Genomic DNA, 19,859 nt, shown 5'->3' on the forward strand with positions numbered 1-19,859 from the left:
GTCCGATACACCAAACACAAAAAACTAAAAAAACAAACTAAAATAAAAACAGAACTATATGCTACAACTACCTACAGCAGGGACTGACAAAGCTCCAGTAGTCACTAAACTAAAACTTTAACACCAGCTTCATTACTTTAACTTATGCTGCTAAAGAGAGCTGCTAAACTGTTTTTCACTGTTTTTGTAATAGTGACAATAAAGATCTATCTTATTTTATCTAATCATATCTTATCTAATCATATCTTATCTAACCTTAACTTATCTAATCATCATAATCTGAATAGTAAGAGAGAAATTATAGGCTCAATAACAGGTTTTGGACCATTAATAATTTTTCATCTTAATTTGTTTCATCTTATGATGTCACTTCCGCTGCAGCCAAGGATGGCGCTGAATCTGCTCCAAAGTCCGCCAATTCGCAACCTTGTGCCTCAGGCACCGGCGGATCAGACTGCAGCAGCCTGTCGGAGAATAATTTGGCACATAGTTAGTCAGAAAAGAACACTTCCTATCAGGAGAGTCAAGTCACGGGACGAAAAATAAGCTGCTCACCAGGAGAGACCCATGGGGGGAATTCCAGGCAGCCTGAGATGATTGCCCTCTTGTTGGGGAAGGGCAGGTAACCACACACTAATGTAAATAGTGTGACCCCCACAGACCAGACTGTGGCGGGGCCAGCTAGGTATTGCCCCTTCAGGAACCACTCTGGGGGAGCGAAGACCTTTGTCCCTGAAACAACAAAGCAAAATCATTCATAAACTCACAAAATCTTTCATAAACCTAGATATTTTTACTGAATCGAGTTAGGTTAGGACTCAAGAACACAAATCCAACTCCCCTGCAGGGAGTTTTATCACAAGTCCAGATTACTTAATCACTGCAGTGTTTCCCCTAGGTTTACAGCTTGGGGGGGGGCAGAAGGGCACTGACAGGATTCATGGTGTTCATGTGTTTCTTTTAATGACAGCAGTCAATATAACAACTGAACTAAACATCAGAACATTTCTTTTTATGACAATTACCCACAAAGTGTGCAGCTTTTGTCACTACAGTATATCCTTCTGGGCTTCTAGAAGAACATTTCTAGAGCCTCTTGATATGGGAAGTCAGAAACGTCTGGCCCATTTATTGATTTATTGTCTGCTTTTCAGGTGGCTGATGCAACATATTTTCCAAGGCGCGCTCTCCGTCCGTTGTTCACGTAAGTAAAATTTCACGCTCATTGGGATTTATAAAGGGAATGTGCGTAGATCTGTGCTTACGCAAAGTTTTATGCATCTGGATTTTTTCTTGCTTACGCACATTCCTAGTTTTGTCCGTACGCCATGTTTTAGTGTGAATTCTACACTGTAAAAAATTTCACTGTAAATTTACAGCATAATACTGGCAGCAGAGTTGCCAGCCATTTTCTGTATTTTTACAGCAAACATACTGTATTTGATATTTACAGTACAATACTGTAATTACAAAATACAGAATGTTACTGTAGAAGTGTAATATTTACAGTAATACTGTAATATATAATACAGTACATTGCTGCAATTTTACAGAATTATGCTGTGGTGCATACTGCAAATGTTACGGCGTGTGTAGCACGGAGCTGGGGAAGCAGGCGAACAGAAGCCAGGGATCGGGAAATACGGAGTTTAATTCCAAAACACAGAGCACACAACAAAACAACGTCACATAACGTCAATGACCGGACTGGGGATACAAACGGAAACGCGGACTAAATACACTGAACTAATGACAACAATCCGAAACAGCTGTAAAACACTGGGATTCCACATGAGGTTAACGAGGGGGCGTGGCACACATTAGGATCGGACGGAGCGGGGCATGACAGAACCCCCCCCCAAAGGCGCGCACACCGGGCGCGCCCAAGAGGAGGCGACGGACGAGACGAGACCGGGGAACAGGACCTGAAAGACAAAAACCAAAAAACATCAACGAGAAACAGGAAACAAGACAGAGACACAGAACAGGAACAAGGACAGAAACCAAGACAAAACCCGACAAAGGACAGGGAACGCAGACAGACAGACAAAGAAGGGAGACACAGAGGGCACACCAACGGGAGGAACGAAGGGGCCAGGAGTGAACGAAGGAGAAACAGGAGGACGAGGAGCAGACACAGGGGGCACAACGGCAAAGGACGGGGGGAAACAGGGAGCCCGAAGGAGCCCAGGCGGGCGAAGGGCAGCGGCCGGAGGGGCCACAGGCGACAGGGAGGAGGGAGCAGGAGGGAACCACACAGGGGCCGAGGGAACGGGACGAGGGAGAGACGGAGGGGACACGGAGGGAGCAGGAGGGAACACCAGCGGAGGCAGGTAGGAGGGGGAAGCCGCGGCAGGCGACGGCGCAGCCGGAACCGGCGAAGGCGCCGTCCGACGCCCCGCCGAAGCAGGGGGGCCCGGAGGCGACCGACATGGAGCCGGAGGCGACGCCGAGGACCGGCACCGAGGCACCGGGGGGGAACCCGGAGGGGACCGCAGACCCAGAGCTGGAGGACCCGCAGGCAGCCACCGAGCGACCGCCAGGGGCCGAACGGGCGAGCCAGGGGGCAGGGCGGGTGGGACCCGGGCCCGACGCCGGTGTCCCCGCCCTTTCCGGGAGACTGAGAGGCGGGGACCCGGCCGGGGTCTGTCACACTGGGGTGACGGCGGAGGATTCACGGGGGAAGCCACGGGGGCAGTCACAGGGGAAGCCACGGGGGTAGCTAAGGCAATCCCCGAGGGGTCCCACTCAAGCTCCCCCTCCGACTCCACTATGGAGGGAGGAGCATAAGGGCAGCAGTCCGGGACCTCCTCGGAGACAGGGGCCTCGGGAGCCGCGGGGAGCTCAGGGGCCGCGGGGAGCTCAGGGGCCGCGGGGAGCTCAGGAGTCAGGGCCTCAGGCGAGGTAGCCTGTGAGGCCGCGGGCGAGCTGGGCTGGACGGACAGAGCGGCGGCTTCAGGCAGGGCCGCGGGTACACGGCCAGCAGGGGGCGCCTCAGCAGGCGCGGGAGTCGCCGGGGGCGCCTCAGCAGGCGCGGGAGTCGCCGGGGGCGCCTCGGGCGTGCGGCCAACGGGGAGCACTGGAGTCACGGGGAGCACTGGAGTCACGGGGAGCACTGGAGTCTGCACAGGGGACTGGGCAGGAGCCACCCACTCCAGGCCAGCAGGGGGTAGTGAAGCTGGAGCAGGCGGCACAGGAACCTCGGGGGGCGCTGCAGGCGGCACAGGAACCTCGGGGGGCGCTGCAGGCGCCTCTGGAACCACGGGGGGCGCTGCAGGCGCCTCTGGAACCACGGGGGGCGCTGCAGGCGCCTCTGGAACCACGGGGGGCGCTGCAGGCGCCTCTGGATCCACGGGGGGCGCTGCAGCCTCTGGATCCACGGGGGGCGCTGCAGCCTCTGGATCCACGGGGGGCGCTGCCCACATTCGAAACCGCGGAATCCGCGGGATCGCGTCCTTAACGGACCTGGCCCCTTTAAGGGCCAGGCGCGTCCTGGTGAAGGGGCAGGTTACGGGCTTAGGCAGCGCAGCGGCGGTGACGTCACCCGCAAACACCGCCGGGTGGAGAATCGGGCAGGGATTCTCCCAGCGTTCAGCAGGGCAAGCTGCGGAAAGGGAGACAGCCCCCAAAAAGACCTCCTGCGCGTCTTCCCGTCCTCTGCCTCTCCGCTTCTTCCGCGTTCTTCTCCGCGCTGAGGTAGGCGGAGGCAGGGGCACCACGGGTAGCTCGCTGTCTGGCAGCCCGCAGTCCAATGCGACCTGCCTCAACGTTATCCTGGCGACCCCTTCCCTAATCTGCCGCACGTTGTCACGCACCTCCCCCGCAAGGTGCGCGTCTCCGGGCAGGGACATCTCCTCTAAGGCGTCCCTGCTCCGGCTGGCTAAAGCCCGAAGCAGGGGATCCTCCTGGACTTCGGGCTGGGAGAGCCAATACAACACCTCGTCCGTGAGGTCGAGGTACTCAGCCTCACCGATCAGAGGTGTTTTCTTGTTGAGTCCGGTCATTCTGTTACGCCGTGTGTAGCACGGAGCTGGGGAAGCAGGTGAACAGAAGCCAGGGATCGGGAAATACGGAGTTTAATTCCAAAACACAGAGCACACAACAAAACAACGTCACATAACGTCAATGACCGGACTGGGGATACAAACGGAAACGCGGACTAAATACACTGAACTAATGACAACAATCCGAAACAGCTGTAAAACACTGGGATTCCACATGAGGTTAACGAGGGGGCGTGGCACACATTAGGATCGGACGGAGCGGGGCATGACAGCAAATGTCTTTTTTTCAGAAGCAATATTTTTTGCATACCTCAATTGAGAAAATGAAGAAAACTTACTTCTTATTAAACATTTATTTTTTAGAATGCTATTTAAAATGCAGTTTACATTTTACCATCTTTAAACTATGTTTAGGTATCTTTAACATTATTTTTCTTTCACTGAGCACAATACAGCTATGTTTAGCTATCCTTCAATCTATTTTTCTTTCACTTAGCATGGTATAGTGATTCAGAACTTAAACAAAATGATACAACAAAACAACCACTTTTAAGCTTGAACTGGAAAAAGAAAATTGTGTCCTTTATATGCCTTACACAAAATCCCATTCAAAGTCCATCAACTTTCGAAGCAGTGAGGAAACATGAGGATTCACAGCACTGTTCTTTTTTTGGACAACTTTGCCAGTCTTTTTGGATACCACTTTTCCCTGCTTGGCTTTGGATCCTCGTTCTGGGTTGATGTCGATGAAGCGCCTAAAGTTAAAAAAAGACAAAAGTATAGTTTAGAATAAGCAGATAGTTTAAAATAACATTTAAAAACTTAAAAAATAATGCACACACAATGTACTGTATCCTTCTGTAACTTGTGTATGCATTAAATTCTCTCACCTTTGCACAAACTCAAGGGTGCATGCGGCTTCTTCTTGATATTGGAGGTTAAAGTTGTAATATGATGTAAATAGAGCTGAGAGTCCAGATGCAAAGCTGGCTTGTACTCCCTCACAGACAATCTGACTTTCAATGCTTAGCATCCACTTCTGGTTGCTTAGAGTCTGTCCTGAAAATGAAAAAAAAAACAATACATGTCACTTTCAGTGTCATTTACTTGACCATATTATACAACCATTTGAGGATACTTAGCAATTAACATTTTGATTATTCTAGAATAGGGTTGCAACAGTACACCCATTTAATGGTTTACCTTTGTATAAAAATACCAGTGAGAAGGTACATATCACCACCTTCAATAGAGGTTGAAATATCAAAGTGCATGAAAACAATGACACATTAAAATGTTATAAATTCACATTGGAAGAAACATTTTAATTGAGATGCCTTTCAATCCCAGTTAAGATGGAACAGACATTTGCCTTGCTCTTTTGATTGAAGTAAGTTTGAAGCCTTTACTAAATTAAGTACCCAGGTGCTAGTACTTCTGGGAACATAAAATCCAATAAATTTTGCAATTCAGTAGTTGAAATCAAAGCATAACACTTCATGTCGACATTAAAGAGCATTAACATTGTGATCTCACATGACATAATTCAATGTGAACATTGATCTCTTTTTGAATTACCTCTGTATTACATGTCTACCTTAACCATTCCATGTGCATATTTTTGCTCTTGTGGGGCATAATTCAAGTGTCCAGTATTGAGTAGTTATTTGTGTGTGTGTGTGTGTGTGTGTGTGTGTGTGAGAGAGAGAGAGAGAGAGAGAGAGAGAATGCCAGGTATCTAATCCAGTACAATTTATCAGCAGAGTGTGACTTTTTGCTCTTAGAGTTTTACAATGCATCTGCTCTAAAGTAGGGTTATGTCAACATACAATTTTATACTGATTATTGTGACCTTGCTGTTTTCATCAGCACTGTTATAAGAGACTAAGCAGTATCTAGAAAGTTTGGATGTAATGAAAAATATCTCTTTCTTTCTATAGAAAACGATGCATTTGACTTGACATACCAAGAATGATCAGTCGAGGACTCTCAGGCAGATTGAGTTCCCTCGACATCTGCAGGACTTGCGTGTGGCTTAAGTAAAATAAATAAATGATGAAAAGAGAACACAAGTAAGTGCACAGTAAAACATAAGCCTTACATATGTGTATTTATTTATTTATATTAATTAAGCTCACCTCTGTTTGAAGAATGAGCCCATCCATCTTCTCTTTGAAGTGTGCAAGGAGTAGTTGTAGAACAAGGGCGGTCATGTCCTCTTCTTCTTTGCCAAGGATTGTTCGGACATTGTCGTTGGTTGGCTTGCTTTTGAAAAACTGAATCATTTTCATTCCACATTCTTGGATTGACTTAAAAAAAACAACAACTTTAGCTTACCTAGATTTTAAAGTTTAGTGGAATGTTGCGTCTTCCCTCTGAAAGTAACAGCGCTTGACAACAGATACAATTCTAGACATGCAAGACTAATTTGTGTGATAACCACAGATTTATTCGAAGAGCATAGCTGTCTAAATGTTAGCATAGCAACATTTTTGTTTAGCACGGCTAACAAACGATAACCGTATGCTCGTTGAAATGCCCCAAATAATAAAACTGTTTAAACTGGAAAAGAAAATTTACCGTGTCCAAATGAAGGTAATATTTTCTTGGTCGTACTTTTTGGCGACTGCCCGCCAACTTTTTCCACCACGTCAGACTCAAGTGCTTCACGGTTAAGCAACGAAAAAAAGAATATAGAAGCACATCGGTCGAAAAGGGAGTATGTTAAACTACGTTGAATTTAACTTACCGTTACATTAGACGTTTAGACGTCCAGCTCCAGCGCGAAGAAATCGGTCGAAAAGGGAGTATGTTAAATTACGTCGAATTTGACTTACCGTTACATTAGTCGTTTAGACGGTCAGCTCGAGCGCGAAGAAAAATCAATCCCAGAATGCTTTGAGTATACAGCACATTGCTGTATTTGCAATGGATCGGCTTGAAAACACAAGTGTGCTGTAGATTTACAGCCTTTCTGTAAAAACTGCAGGATTTTACTGTATTATGAAAATACAGTAAAATACTGTAGCTAAATTTACAGCAATTGGTTACAGTGTACGCACATCGTTATACATGAGGCCCCAGATGAGGGCCTCATGTACCCATTGTGATTAGCCCAATTCACATTCATAACTTTAACACTACTGGGCACTTGCTTTTCCATGGTAATTTCAGAACCTCCTTTTACCATTTTTAAAGACACCATTTTCCCTGGACCAATGTCTAACCGATTAGACATATGATTCAGGTGTTTTTTGGCCAGTGTTTTGGTGATATTCTTAAATGACTTGAGCTGTTTCTTGAAAAAATTGTGCATGCGGCAGCTATGAAGTACAGGTCCAATTTTCTGGATGCATTGAGTATAATGGATAAGAAAATGGTGCTTTGGTAAAAGTTTTTTCTGAGGATACAACTTCTTGAACAGTTTGTGGTGATCCACAATCAAATGTTGTAAGTATACACACAGACCTTGAGATAACATGGGAGAAAAAACAATGTTTACTATCTGTAGTAATAAAAGAAGTAGGTCCCAGTGTGGGTCAGCAGAGGTTACCAACTCTTCAAAGATGAGAGGAACATTCTTCAATTATCACCATGACTGAACTGCATTCAGTCCCAGATCATTAGATTCTGCACCTAAATTCACAGCTACTGGCCTGTTGCTTCTCTCCATGAATCCATAATCAAAACTTCGTATTCTCAAATTTAGTTCTTCCAATGTAACATGTTGTTCTTTAAAATACTCAAATAATAGCCTTAGTTTGTACTGGGCCACCCCTTCTAAAATGTCATGCATCATATCAACTGAGAAGTTCTCAGTTTGTAAAAATATGTCAAGGAATTCAAAGTGCATGAACTCTTAAGACCAAAAACATAAGGAACAGATAGATTGTAAGCCATTTCTTGACAGTGAACAGTGTGAGTGTCTTTGGTACGCAACACTATTTTGGGTGAATCTTCAGTGAATTCTGTATGAAAGTCGTCTTTTCTGCTAAACAAAATCCGCAACAGTACCTTGGCCTGAAAGACTCCACCAGACCAAACAAGTTATGGAAGCCTAAATGATCACCAGTAACCTGTACCACACTGCCACGACCACGACCACCATATAGTGGAATTTTTATACCATCACTTTCCAACACTTTAATGTCTCAAACTATAGGAGCAAGATTTTCACTAAAACCATACCGTTTAAGATCTTGTGCATGAAATAAGGCACACAGGTGTATGTTGGCCAAAAGAGAATTCCAATTTGGAGAGAAGTTTCTTAAGCTAAAATATATTGCACCCAATTTATGAATACCTCTCTTGGAACCGAGAGGATTTGCAACCTCAAAGTCATCATAGAACATTTGAATCTGGACTGTGTGCTTTTCAGTTGAAAACAGAGGGTGAGTCTTAAATAAAGATCCATCGCAAATATCTTTGAGTCTTGAGTCATTAGTGGCTGAACTTTTCAACATTTCTGCAGTATACTCACTTTTAAATATTGACTCCAATGTAGATAAAATTGGAACAAAATTGGATAAATACATGTATTTATCTTGAACTACTACCAGGATCATATGTTCCAGTCTTTTTATTTCGTCTTGTGTCAAATCTTGAGCCAATTACACATTCAACTGCTTCTACAGTTTCCCACTTGCCTGATAAAAATTTTATTTTAATGTATTCCGAATTAAGAATTGTGAAAGGATTCTCTAACTCGTTAAAACATGTTTCAACTTTCTTGCACATTTCAGCTTCTCTTCATCACTAAATAAAATGTTTAATGACAGTTTCTTTAGCATACTTCTGGACATCTTTAACAATCTCTTCCATGGAAATCACTACAGAATTCACTGTATGAATTCAAGGATGACCGTCACTCAATTAGACAACACTGTTAAAATCAATCCATTACTAACAATGTTTCATTATAGCCTACATGTATGATCCTTACCCACGTGTTTCTGTCCTCTCCGCAGCAAGTATGTTAATAATATCCAAAAATGATTTTAAAAAATCCAAAAATTTGAATGCTAAAATTCTACTAAAATGCTCACAGAATAACCAAATGCAAGTCAGGCACAATTTATTAAAATGTTTCATGTATCATGCATATAATATTTACACACATCCTGCAACCTCTAGATAAAAAGAATTAATTTTGGTGAGTCTACACATGGGAAAATATGCTTTACAGAAATAATAACATCACACTACAGACACAAATATGTAGTAAATACATTTTACCAATTCATTTAACAGTAAACCATAGTGACTTTTGGAGAACTACTTCATATCAAACCTGAAAAACAATTCAGGGCAAACACAGAAGTTCAACAGAGAATTCACAAATATTACAAATGCAAAACAAGAAAAACCCACAAATGATCACTCCAGGGATGCACCATCAGGCTGCACCATCATAAATCTGCAGGACCATAAGACAGGTGGCACCGTACACTAGCTGCCTCTCCTAACTGTTACAAGCATGACGTAAGCATAGGTGTCATTGAAGGTAACATGAAGTTACAGTAATGCAAATTTAAACAATCAATTTATATCTTGGATTTACATGCAGCTGGTTTCCACTGAAAGATGAGTGCAAGTCTAGTTGTCTGATGTCTGCCACATCTTCTAAATTAATCATTTCATACTCATCATTCGGCTCTACCACATATGAATACAAATGATCATCAAAGTATTTCACAGTTAAAATTCTAAGAAAGATTAGTCTTCCTTTTCACAAATTGGAACCATGTGTATAATCTCTCCAAAAAGATGCTCTCCTCTCAAGTCACAGTTTAGAGCAAGTACACAACCAGTTCTATATGTCTGACCAAGCATACAAACCAAGTGAGCCACATGAATTATGCTGCAAGTGCTGATATCATACCCAAGTGCTCTCAAATTCTCGATGACCAGATAACTTTTTTCCAAAGATCCAACCATGACTGGAAAGGTGTTTGGGACAGTCATCAGTTTTGTCAATGGGTCACTAAATTTCCAGTTGAACATACTTTGAACTTGGTTCTTAAAAGCTAAACTCTTAGAAATATTTATGAAATTACACACAACATGAGCATGCCTTTTCAAGGGACCATGCTTACCTTCAAATCTCATACACCACATCTCATACACCTTCAAAAGTGGCCCAAAATTTATCATCATGTGCCAATAGTGAGTCATAAAATGATGTTTTGGGGTGAGTGCACTGTCTGGATAAAGACTCTTGAACAAATAATGGTGGTCTATAACTAACTGTTTTAAAAAGACAGCAAGTCCCTTGCTAACAACTGGAGCAAATACTATACTACATATTTCTCTGAGGAGGAGGAACAATTTCCAATGCTGATCATGTTCACTTATAAAATCTCCTATTAGGAAGGGTAAAAACAGTAAGAGGCACCACATCTGACTGGCTGTTTGTTTTATGGGATTCTCTGATGTTCTCAAATTAAGAATGACGCTAGGTTTGTTCTTCTCATTTGCAAAACCGTAATCAAAATTTACTAGTCTGTCATTGAACTGCTCCAAGGTAAAAAGCTTTTGATTATAGATGAAATGTTTTAACATCAACTTTACTTCAACTATGGCAACACCCTCTAAAATGTCATGCATAATATCTACACAAATGTTTTCAGTCACATGAAAATAATTGAGTGAGTTTAAACAGGAATTCTGTTTAATGCCAGTTAAAGTTCGATTGTTAACCTTAACGTGTTCTTCATAGTTTACTTTATTACGAAACTCTTGGTGATCATCATCAAACACACACTGGGCAGCTTGTTTATCAGTCAAGCAGAAATGGCTAAATTTGTTGGCTGAAAAGCTTTCTAAAAACCCTCCAAGTGAATGGCAAGCAAGATTATCACCAGTCAGGAGGCATATAGTACCGTGAAGCAGAGAATTCTGGCCCTCAATTTCAACCTCTATCCCTTTTGTTTCAAGAGATCTAATGTCATCCAACAAAGTCTCTAATATTTTGCCAAAGCCATAAACCTCTCTATCTAGAGAATTGAAAAGTAGACAAAGATGAATATGTGCAAGGGAAGAACTGAATTCTACAGGCAAGTTTCTCAAGCAAAAGTAAACAGCTCCCATTTTGTGAACTTTAGTTTTTGAACCCAAAGGATTAGTCGTTTCCAAATCATCAAAATAAAGTTGAATTTGTAGAGCATTGGGGTACCTGCTATATAATGTATGATTTGCAAATTTTGTGCCATCACAATAATCACGCATCAACACTTTTAGCGAGTCTCTGCATCTTTTCACTTCCAAAGATAAACTTTATGGTATCAATAATGGAGATATACTGGCATGTGTCTGCAGCCAGTACTTGAGTCAGTTTCCCCTGCTTTCTTGTTGTCACCTCTGTACCCTAAGGAAATTTTGTTTGGCTTGACAAGAGAGTGCTTTTCAGAAAAATATTTGCACATTTTGTAGGTAGTATCTACTTCTGAAAACATGTTGCGTGCATTTTCAAACTCTTGCATCAAAGACTGGACAGCATAGTCATCATCTGATAGAGAATGGCTATTAATAACAGATGCAGTTTTAGTCTTTAAAGAATCTATAGTCTTGTCCAGTAGCTCTTTTGTGCATGCAATGCTTTCTTGCACATCAGTCAAGGTGGAATTTGATGCGGAGTACATTTGGGCAACAAATGAAGCTGCAGTCACGATGGTCTGAAAAATCAACATCCACAAATCAGTTTCTGAAGTGTCCATAGCATTAGAGCGAGATGGCATAGAAACATCATCTGGCACAATGAAATTGACCATTTGTTCCAAAGGAACTGGGTTTGCAACCTAAGTGTGTCCTCTATTGAGATGTTTGGCATAAGAATTGAAGTTATGGTAAGTTCTTTGACAGTGGTTTTGACTACATACAATTGTATAATCCTGTCCATCTGAAATTGCATGGACTTGCCGAAGATGTCTGATAAGTGTCCTTACTTGTTTAGAAATTGATTTCTTGCACTTGGGACAAGTATACATGGTGTCACAAATTATAAAACTGCCTGGAGCTTTGCAATAAGCTCCACAACTTTTGATCTCTTCCCACCCGAGACAGGCATGTCATAAACATACTCAAAGAAACCATAGTCTGATTCAAGTTGTGCAGAATATGCCAGGTTGCAAACCCAGAACATTTTGAACAGCTTGTCAATGGCACATGTCAAACCCTCATCTTGAAGTGGGATGGCAACTTTGTCATTCTGTGCCACGATGATGTACTAAGCTGTTGTACTGGGGTGGCCCAAACACACAAGCTTGGGCTGGTGGACTCCCACTGCTGCCTCAGGAGATGCCTCTAAAAGGCTGTGGATGCTCATTCCAGTCTGCAAAAAACACAATCATATGAATTAAGGATGGCAGGATATCAATATTTATCATCTGTGTTATTACATATTTTATTATGATAAGGACATTCATAGACAACGGCAGGTTTCCTACCGGTTTCATGTCCAAGATGTAAAATAGGGCAGATTTTACACTGCATCTGGTCCATCCTTTGGCCCTCCCTGACGCAGTAGGAGGTAGATAATGTGTGAGCAGCTGAAGGGCTCTGAAGCAACGTGACTGAGGAGAACATGAAAAGAAATGGCATGCATACAATTGCTGACGCCAACTCAAATATTACAATATTACAAATATACATATTTCTTCTAAATTTCTCAGCCCTGGTGGAAATCTGAATTAAAACTGCTGATATACTATTGTATGGTTGTGAAGAGACCCTGGCATTTCCCTCACACATTATGGCCATAATAATAACATATGCATTATTATTTGTGTGATATGCTTGGAAGGTAACTTACCATCACTCTCCTCATCTGGATGGACACTGGTTTCATTTTCAAGTGTAGCCACTTTGAGTAGTTTTGGAACAATATATCCTTCCCATTTCCGAAGGAAGAGGTCTTTCTTCCCTGGATAAATTTTCCCAAACTCTTCATCCAACTGAAAAATACCGGGTATTACAGCTATGATAGTAAAATGGGAACTGCACCCATCATCAAAATTCATACATTATGCCTAAGCTCTAAGACAGTCGAAAAATATTAGCAAACATGAACAAGTCTCTACCAAAATTGTAAAGTAACAGATGTGCAATGATCTGCAATGTACTGTATACATACCAAGTACGGCAGGTCTAGAAAGCGAGGATACTGCTGAAAAATATCAGTCACCGTTGGTGACTTGCTTGTGATCCAGAGCCTTTGGCTGGTGAAGGTTTTCTCCATGCCCATTTTGATAGATGCAAGGTTGCCAGGAGATGGTCTCAACCTTTTGGTGACAGTAACCCACTCCTTAATGGACTCTTCTTCCCCTTCTGCAAGTGGCTCCAGTGTAATAATAACTCCTGAGGAATCACTGGACCTCCCCCGCTTGCGATAACGTCGCTGATCATCATGAAGGGTTCTCCGTATGTTCCTCAGTTTCAGCTCAATGAATCCACAGTGGGACACTGGATCATAGAAGTGCTCCTGGTTCACAATTAAATAAAGGAAATAGTTCAATACAAGGATAACTCCATTCTTTTCATACGAGTTCCACACTATTGCTGCCTTAATATGCTTTTTCACCAACACTGAATATGGGAATGACTAATTTTCTTGATATTAGCCATTTCTGACCACTGCAAATTTAAATTATGGGAGGAAACATGTGAAAAGTTACATTATTACTCTTTTTTTTTTTTTTTTTTCCCCCTGTCGTGTCGGCAGTTAAGCAAGCAGGATGTTAGTCTGGGTGCCTTATTGTGCCAACACTTTTATTTTAACAAGTGGAGCTTCGGATTTAAGCTCCTCTTGTTACTTGAGGTATACTCTTTATTAATCAGTTATATGTCAATGCGCCACAAAGCCGGAGCTGACAGGGGGGGTTAGTGGGAAAAAAAAATCGAGAGAGAAAGTGAGAAAGGAGAGAAAGGGGTGAGAGACAGTAAAATAAATAAATGCATAATAAAAATAAAATAAGGAGGGGGGTCAGAGAGAGAGAGAGAGACAGGGAAAGAGAAATAATACATAACAAACAATAGAACAAAAAAGGAAAGAGTGATGAGGACAGCTTCTGCATCTTGCTGCTTTACACCGTATCATCACACCAGCTGCTGTATCTGAAAGATAAGATCCAGGGACACACACAAACAGTATACACACAAAGAAACCAGTGGTACCGCCACGACATGGGACCGTGCCTGTGCCAGTATCCGCTCCTGGAACCAAACACGTCAATACCAACGAAAGAAAATAAATATATACAGTAGGCACAAGCAGACCACCAGGAACACCGTCCAAACATTGTCGTACCCGCATCCGCATCCGAGAGGAGGGAGTGGAAGCCACACACCAACCCCCACACACACTCTCACACACACACACACACACACCCAGACAAGGGGAAAGAGGGATAAAATAGGGGAAGAGAGCCCCAGGCGCTCGTGTGTGTGCGTGTGCGTGCATGTCTATGTGTGTGTGCGTTCTAAGTGTATGTGTGTGCGTGTGCATATGTACGTGCATGTGTGTGTGTACGCATATGTGTATGTGTGTATGTTTGTGTGTTGTGAGTGTATGTATGAGTGTGCAGGTTAACATGGAATGATTCCCAGTGTGTGTGCGAGGCCACAACAACGCCGCCCCGGGGCCCCCAGACGGCCGGGAGAGCCCCGACGGGTCACGGACCCAGCCGCCCCACAGTGGCCAGGTACCCGGGCCCCCGCCACCGGAAGGCTGCGCGCCCACCCAAGGAAGGCAGGGAAGGAGGCACCGGGCGCCCCCCACCGGCAAGCACGAGGCAGGAACCCCACGGCCACAGGCGGTAGCGCGCCGGCCCCCCCCGGGGGCCGGCCACGCAGGCACGGATAGAACCCGGAGCCCGGAGCACCCGCACACCCCGTGGGGGCCCCGCCAGCCCCGGGGAGACCCGCCCCCCCCCAAGAACCCCCACCCGGGGGACCAGGGGGACACCCCGAGAGCCACCAAGCACACCCGCCCCTGGCTACCCCGACCCCCCCTCCCCCACCCAGATCCCAACCCTCCCTCCCCAGCCCCCGCACCCTCCCTCCCCCAAGTCCCCTCACTGCCGCACCCACACCGCCTCATCATCCACGTGCTCCCCGTACCAGGACAAACATGCAGACACACCGATCCATGCATGCACTCATACACACACTCAGACACACACTCCCAGTCACACCTGCTCGTCTTTGAAGTCCGGCAGCAGATGCCCTGGACTTGCCCAGTGGACGGCCCAGAGGATGTTCCCCACCCCCCCAGATCGCAGGCGAGCGGGCACCCCGCCGGAGACCGGCAGCGCCCCACAGATGCGGCCGCCCCACCCCCGAGCCCACCCGCCGGCGCCCGCCACCCCCAGGACCCCCCACCCCGCCCCCCCCCCAACCGCCCCCCACCCACCTTGATCATTGATGGTGTACATGTGTGTGAACTAAGGTGTCGTTGAGATATGGGGGAGCATATGGGGAAAAGACACCCATCGCCCCCCCCAAGCCCTAAGTGTCTAAAGTGGAGTTAAAATAGAGGGGAAGGGAGCTGTGCAGTCCAGCTGCGGGCTGCAGAAGCAGCCGACCCAGGACCTGCACAGCTCCCCCCGCCCTCCAAGGCCCTATGTGGAGGAGTGGTGTGACGTGGATGTATGTCTAAAATGCAGTTAAGATAATGAGGGGGGGATGAGTGGCTAATCGCCCCCCCTTCCCTCTGTGTGGTGCGGTGTGATGTCTAGATGTGGCGTCTAATGTGTAAGATGGGGGGTGAATAGCTGATCACCCCCCATTACCTATGTGTGGTGTAGGTGGATGCGGGCCGGCAGGGGGGGCGCGCGGCGACAGCCCACAGTGCCGCAGGGCAGCGGGCGCCAGGCAAGGCATGCCCGGACGCGCGGCGCCAACACCCAGGGGGACACCCCCGCCCCCCGCCGCAGCGCCCCCCCGCCCCAACCCAAGGAGGTGTCTGGGGCCTCATCTGCGCCGGCATCGCCGACGAGCCATTCATACCCAGATACCCACATTCACCAAACACTCGCACCCCACCACACCCGCACCACCCCAACACCGACGTGCTCCCCCGTCCCAGGCCATACATGCAGACAAACAGAGCATGCATACTCATTATTACTCTTAAATCAAATCCCAAACTGGAAACAATTTCATTTGACATGAAATATCAAGTAAGACTGACAGAGAAAACAATTAAATACAGTGGAATTATGCTCCCCCCTCAGCCAATATGTAAGCAAATATACCTATGAAAATTGTATTTTACTGCAAGATATCTGTTTACACTTACAAATCCTTCATTCTCTTCTCGTAACTTGATCTTCAGTGATGGGAAAACTGCCATTATGCTTTTAGCCAGCATCTGTTTGTCAACATTTGAAGGGTAACTGAAAGTAAAATGAAGAATCTTGAGGCCACCAAAAAACAACCCTATACACACCTCGCAATTCATTCTTGAGTAGTCAGTTTCACCACAGACCAGTCAAATAAATAAATAAATAACTTTAAACTATCATATTTATTTCCCTGAACTCCCTGAAGGATGAACTCACAATCCCTTTTGCTCCACCAGATTGCTCACACCTATCTTCACCAGAAGTCTTCTGGATGTCACAGAGAGTGTTCCTAACTTGTCGTATTCATTTAGTACACTAGGAGCTTTGCTCTCAATGAGTGCTCTCAGACCGTCTGCATCAAATATATGTGCACCATCAATCTGTCCTTGACCATTCTGGGAAAAGCAAATTACAGAGAACATGTAATTCCATCATACATGTAACTGCCCTATTCATCTCTCACCCAAACTCGATCACTATACATACCTCCAGTTGACTACCTGGACAAACTGCACCAGTACTCTGCTGTTCAGCCTTTAAAAGAAAATAATGTCACTGCTTGAACAAGAGCAATGCTAATTGAGAAATACAGCAGTTACAATGATACAATCGTATAATGATGCACAATATAACAAACATGCATCCAAAGGCAAAATAATTATCATTCAATAATACCATTCTCACACCAATACCAGCCCAATATCTAATACTACCATTTATAATTTCTTAGAGACATACCTCCCACTGACCACTTGAACCAGCTGCATCTTTACTTGATGGTTGAGCCTTAAAAAGAAACATGTCAGAGATTGAACAGAAACAATGTAAATAATCAAAAATGTGTTTACAGCTGCACCAAAGTCAATGGAATCACACACCTTGACTGAGGCTCACTGAAAGCTACTTCACAGTGAACACTATGTAGATGATTTCAGTAAGCTTTCAGTAAGCCTTTTCATTTTTACAGAATATGCTGCTGCATGTTTTGTTTGGCAGGGAGCAGAAGTATGTTAGACTGTCTGACCTAACATTCGAAACCTTCATGAGAGAAGGTTAGTTAGTATATCAGGATAAAACAATCACAACTTTTTACTTGGTTAATATTCCACAATCATCATAAAACTATTCCATTTAAATTAGTTAAGTTAATAATTGTTTTCCTGTGCATTAGGTTCAGGTTCAGGTTATTTTATTTGTACCCATAGGTTGATTTGGGGCACAGTCATGAGTCATTAAAATGAATGAGAATGACCTATTGCCTGCAGCTTCAACTCATCAGCATTTTGTGAAGACATGAGGCTTACTCTATACTTAGCTGACCGTTTGATTTTCATCAGAAGAAAATTGATAGACTTTCAAATTTTGTGACAGTATTCATTCCTTTTACTTCAGTGTGCCTAAAATTTAACATATCAGAAGACAGACAGCTAGATATCATGGGGCGATGGTGGTGCAGGAGGTAGTTTTATCGTTTGGCATCCAGAGGGTTGCAAGTTAAAGCCCCGCGTCCTCCTGACCCCATTGAAGTATCCTTGAGCAAGACACTGAACCCCGAATTGCTCCTGGTTAGCTGGTTGGCGCCTTGCATGGCAGCCTCCGCCACCAGTGTGTGAATGTGTGTATGTGAGGCATAATTGTAAAGCGCTGTGAGTGCTCTAAAGAGTAGCAAAAAAATTTGCTATATAAATGCAATCCATTTACCATAAAGGTGTATGACCAGTCTGACACAGAAGTTGACACAGAGGTTTTTGAAGAAATAATCTCCTGGAACCTTCCGAGTCATGCTGGGCAATGAAGAACTTTGTAATCACTGACAATCCACAAATGTGTTTATATTAAACTTTGTTTAACAGTTGGGACAGGAGCATAACAGTTCCATTTTATATGCTTCTGTTTTTGTTCATATTCCTTAATCATCTTCTCTATCATCATCATCCTCAGCAGCATCTGAAGATACCGTCATTCTGAATTTTATGAAGTGTGACCCTCCTGGAGAAGCAGCCGCTGCTGAAGGAAGTCAACCTAAAAGGCCATGCCGTGTAAACTACGAGGCAAAAGCGGTGTGTAGTGGACATTAAGTCTGATCTGGATGTTGTTCCATTCGATGGGGAGGATGTTTATGTAATTATTTTCCAGTCTTACATATGGTTTAAAATTATCTAATGCATATTTTATTCCAATTTAAGTTGATTGAAAAAATCCTAACAACAAAGCCTGGTGGTGAACGCATCATGCAAGAGTATGCAAGAACCAAATCTCTGACAGATGCCACCAGAAGACAGATGATTAAAGCAGCAGCAGACTGCATCTGTTTCCACCTCCCACGACAAGGACGAGGGGTTGGACTTTGGGAGGCATGTAGGCCTGATATCCAGGCCTATTGCTCACAATAAAAACAAAAAAAGGAGGTGAAGGGATGGGGGTCACTGCAGCATGATCACTCAGGGTCTGTTAAAGGAAAATAGAAGTAGTCATTGGGCAACCAGCACATTGTATAATACTAATAAGTAGTAATATGAACTTACTGTCAGAGGTTGGGTGGTGCAGTGTGATGCTGGTTCTGCTGACCTGTTGGGCCAGTAAGACAAATTTCTCCCTCCGGTAGGCCATCACCTCCTAATGGTGTCTTTCCTTCTGTTCCCTCAGGGCTGCCAGTTCCTCCCTGATGTCCCTCAGAATAGATATTTTCTCACTCTCGAACCTAAGAGTGAGAATGTGGTTATTACCTACATTTTCCTCATTTATACAACAACCATCTGAGTTAACAGCAAAATTACGAATGAGAACGTAATTAGATATACATCCTTTTCATGCTATGCCTTTACAACATACACATGGCGAACACCAAATGAACTCACCGGAGAAAAGAAAACAATATCCCCGTCCGACTTCCTACCCATACTATGCTTAGTGCTTATAAAAAAAGAAAAAGTTCCCTATTAAACCTTGTTGAGCTACTTATTAATCTTCACCTTAGCTACAGTAAACCTCCAGCTCATTAACGCTCGGCTCGCGGTCTTACATTTCCTCCTTCTTCCCTGCTCGCTCGTAACCGCAAGCTAACCTCCTCCCACAGAATGACACACTGCCATCTACCGGACAGGAAGATTTGAACAAACCAAAAAGTAACATAGAATTCAGATACAAAGCCAAAATGAATTAACCCTTTGAGTGGGTTACATCAACATTTACTGTGTTTTAGTGTCTTTAAAATATATATATGTGAAATATCTGGGAAAACGAAAAGGGTTGTCACCATCTGCAAATATTTTACAAAAATGCAATGACAAACCTTCACAGTCCAGAAGATAATCTGACCAAAATCCAAGTATTTTGCCTTCTTTCTGCCGCCTGTTGCTTCCCGCTGGACCTACAGTAGGTCTGGCCTGAACATGCTTTCCAAATCTGCAGCAGTCAGCTTCTTAGCAGAGTGGCAAAAGACAGCGACTAACACACTTGAATGCTGTTGCAGCACGGTCAAAAACTGTGTGTTCAATAGGTATTTTGTTCAAAA

At 44.2% G+C, this 19,859-nt stretch overlaps 1 protein-coding gene and 1 long non-coding RNA gene across 2 annotated transcripts; both read right to left on the reverse strand.

The window, feature by feature from the left end:
- Window positions 1-4,638: 4,638 nt before the first annotated feature.
- On the reverse strand, window positions 4,639-6,007 carry LOC140578658 (uncharacterized). The gene is made up of 3 exons (XR_011982928.1): window positions 5,971-6,007; window positions 4,895-5,063; window positions 4,639-4,759 (listed from the first exon to the last, which is right to left on the reverse strand). It is a non-coding gene; the product is annotated as an uncharacterized lncRNA (long non-coding RNA).
- Window positions 6,008-9,061: 3,054 nt separating this feature from the next.
- LOC111851367 (uncharacterized) lies at window positions 9,062-18,954 on the reverse strand. Its single transcript, XM_072700351.1, has 9 exons — window positions 18,871-18,954; window positions 17,084-17,131; window positions 16,832-16,879; window positions 16,562-16,740; window positions 16,300-16,396; window positions 13,135-13,482; window positions 12,814-12,955; window positions 12,449-12,574; window positions 9,062-12,333 (listed from the first exon to the last, which is right to left on the reverse strand). Exons 5-9 carry the CDS (start codon window positions 16,369-16,371, stop codon window positions 12,293-12,295), a joined length of 729 nt encoding a protein of 242 aa, XP_072556452.1. The 5' UTR covers window positions 16,372-16,396; window positions 16,562-16,740; window positions 16,832-16,879; window positions 17,084-17,131; window positions 18,871-18,954; the 3' UTR covers window positions 9,062-12,292.
- Between the last annotated feature and the right edge of the window lie 905 nt (window positions 18,955-19,859).

The sequence above is a fragment of the Paramormyrops kingsleyae genome, chromosome 16, assembly GCF_048594095.1.
Source record: "Paramormyrops kingsleyae isolate MSU_618 chromosome 16, PKINGS_0.4, whole genome shotgun sequence".
NCBI classification, from domain to species: Eukaryota; Metazoa; Chordata; class Actinopteri; order Osteoglossiformes; family Mormyridae; genus Paramormyrops; species Paramormyrops kingsleyae.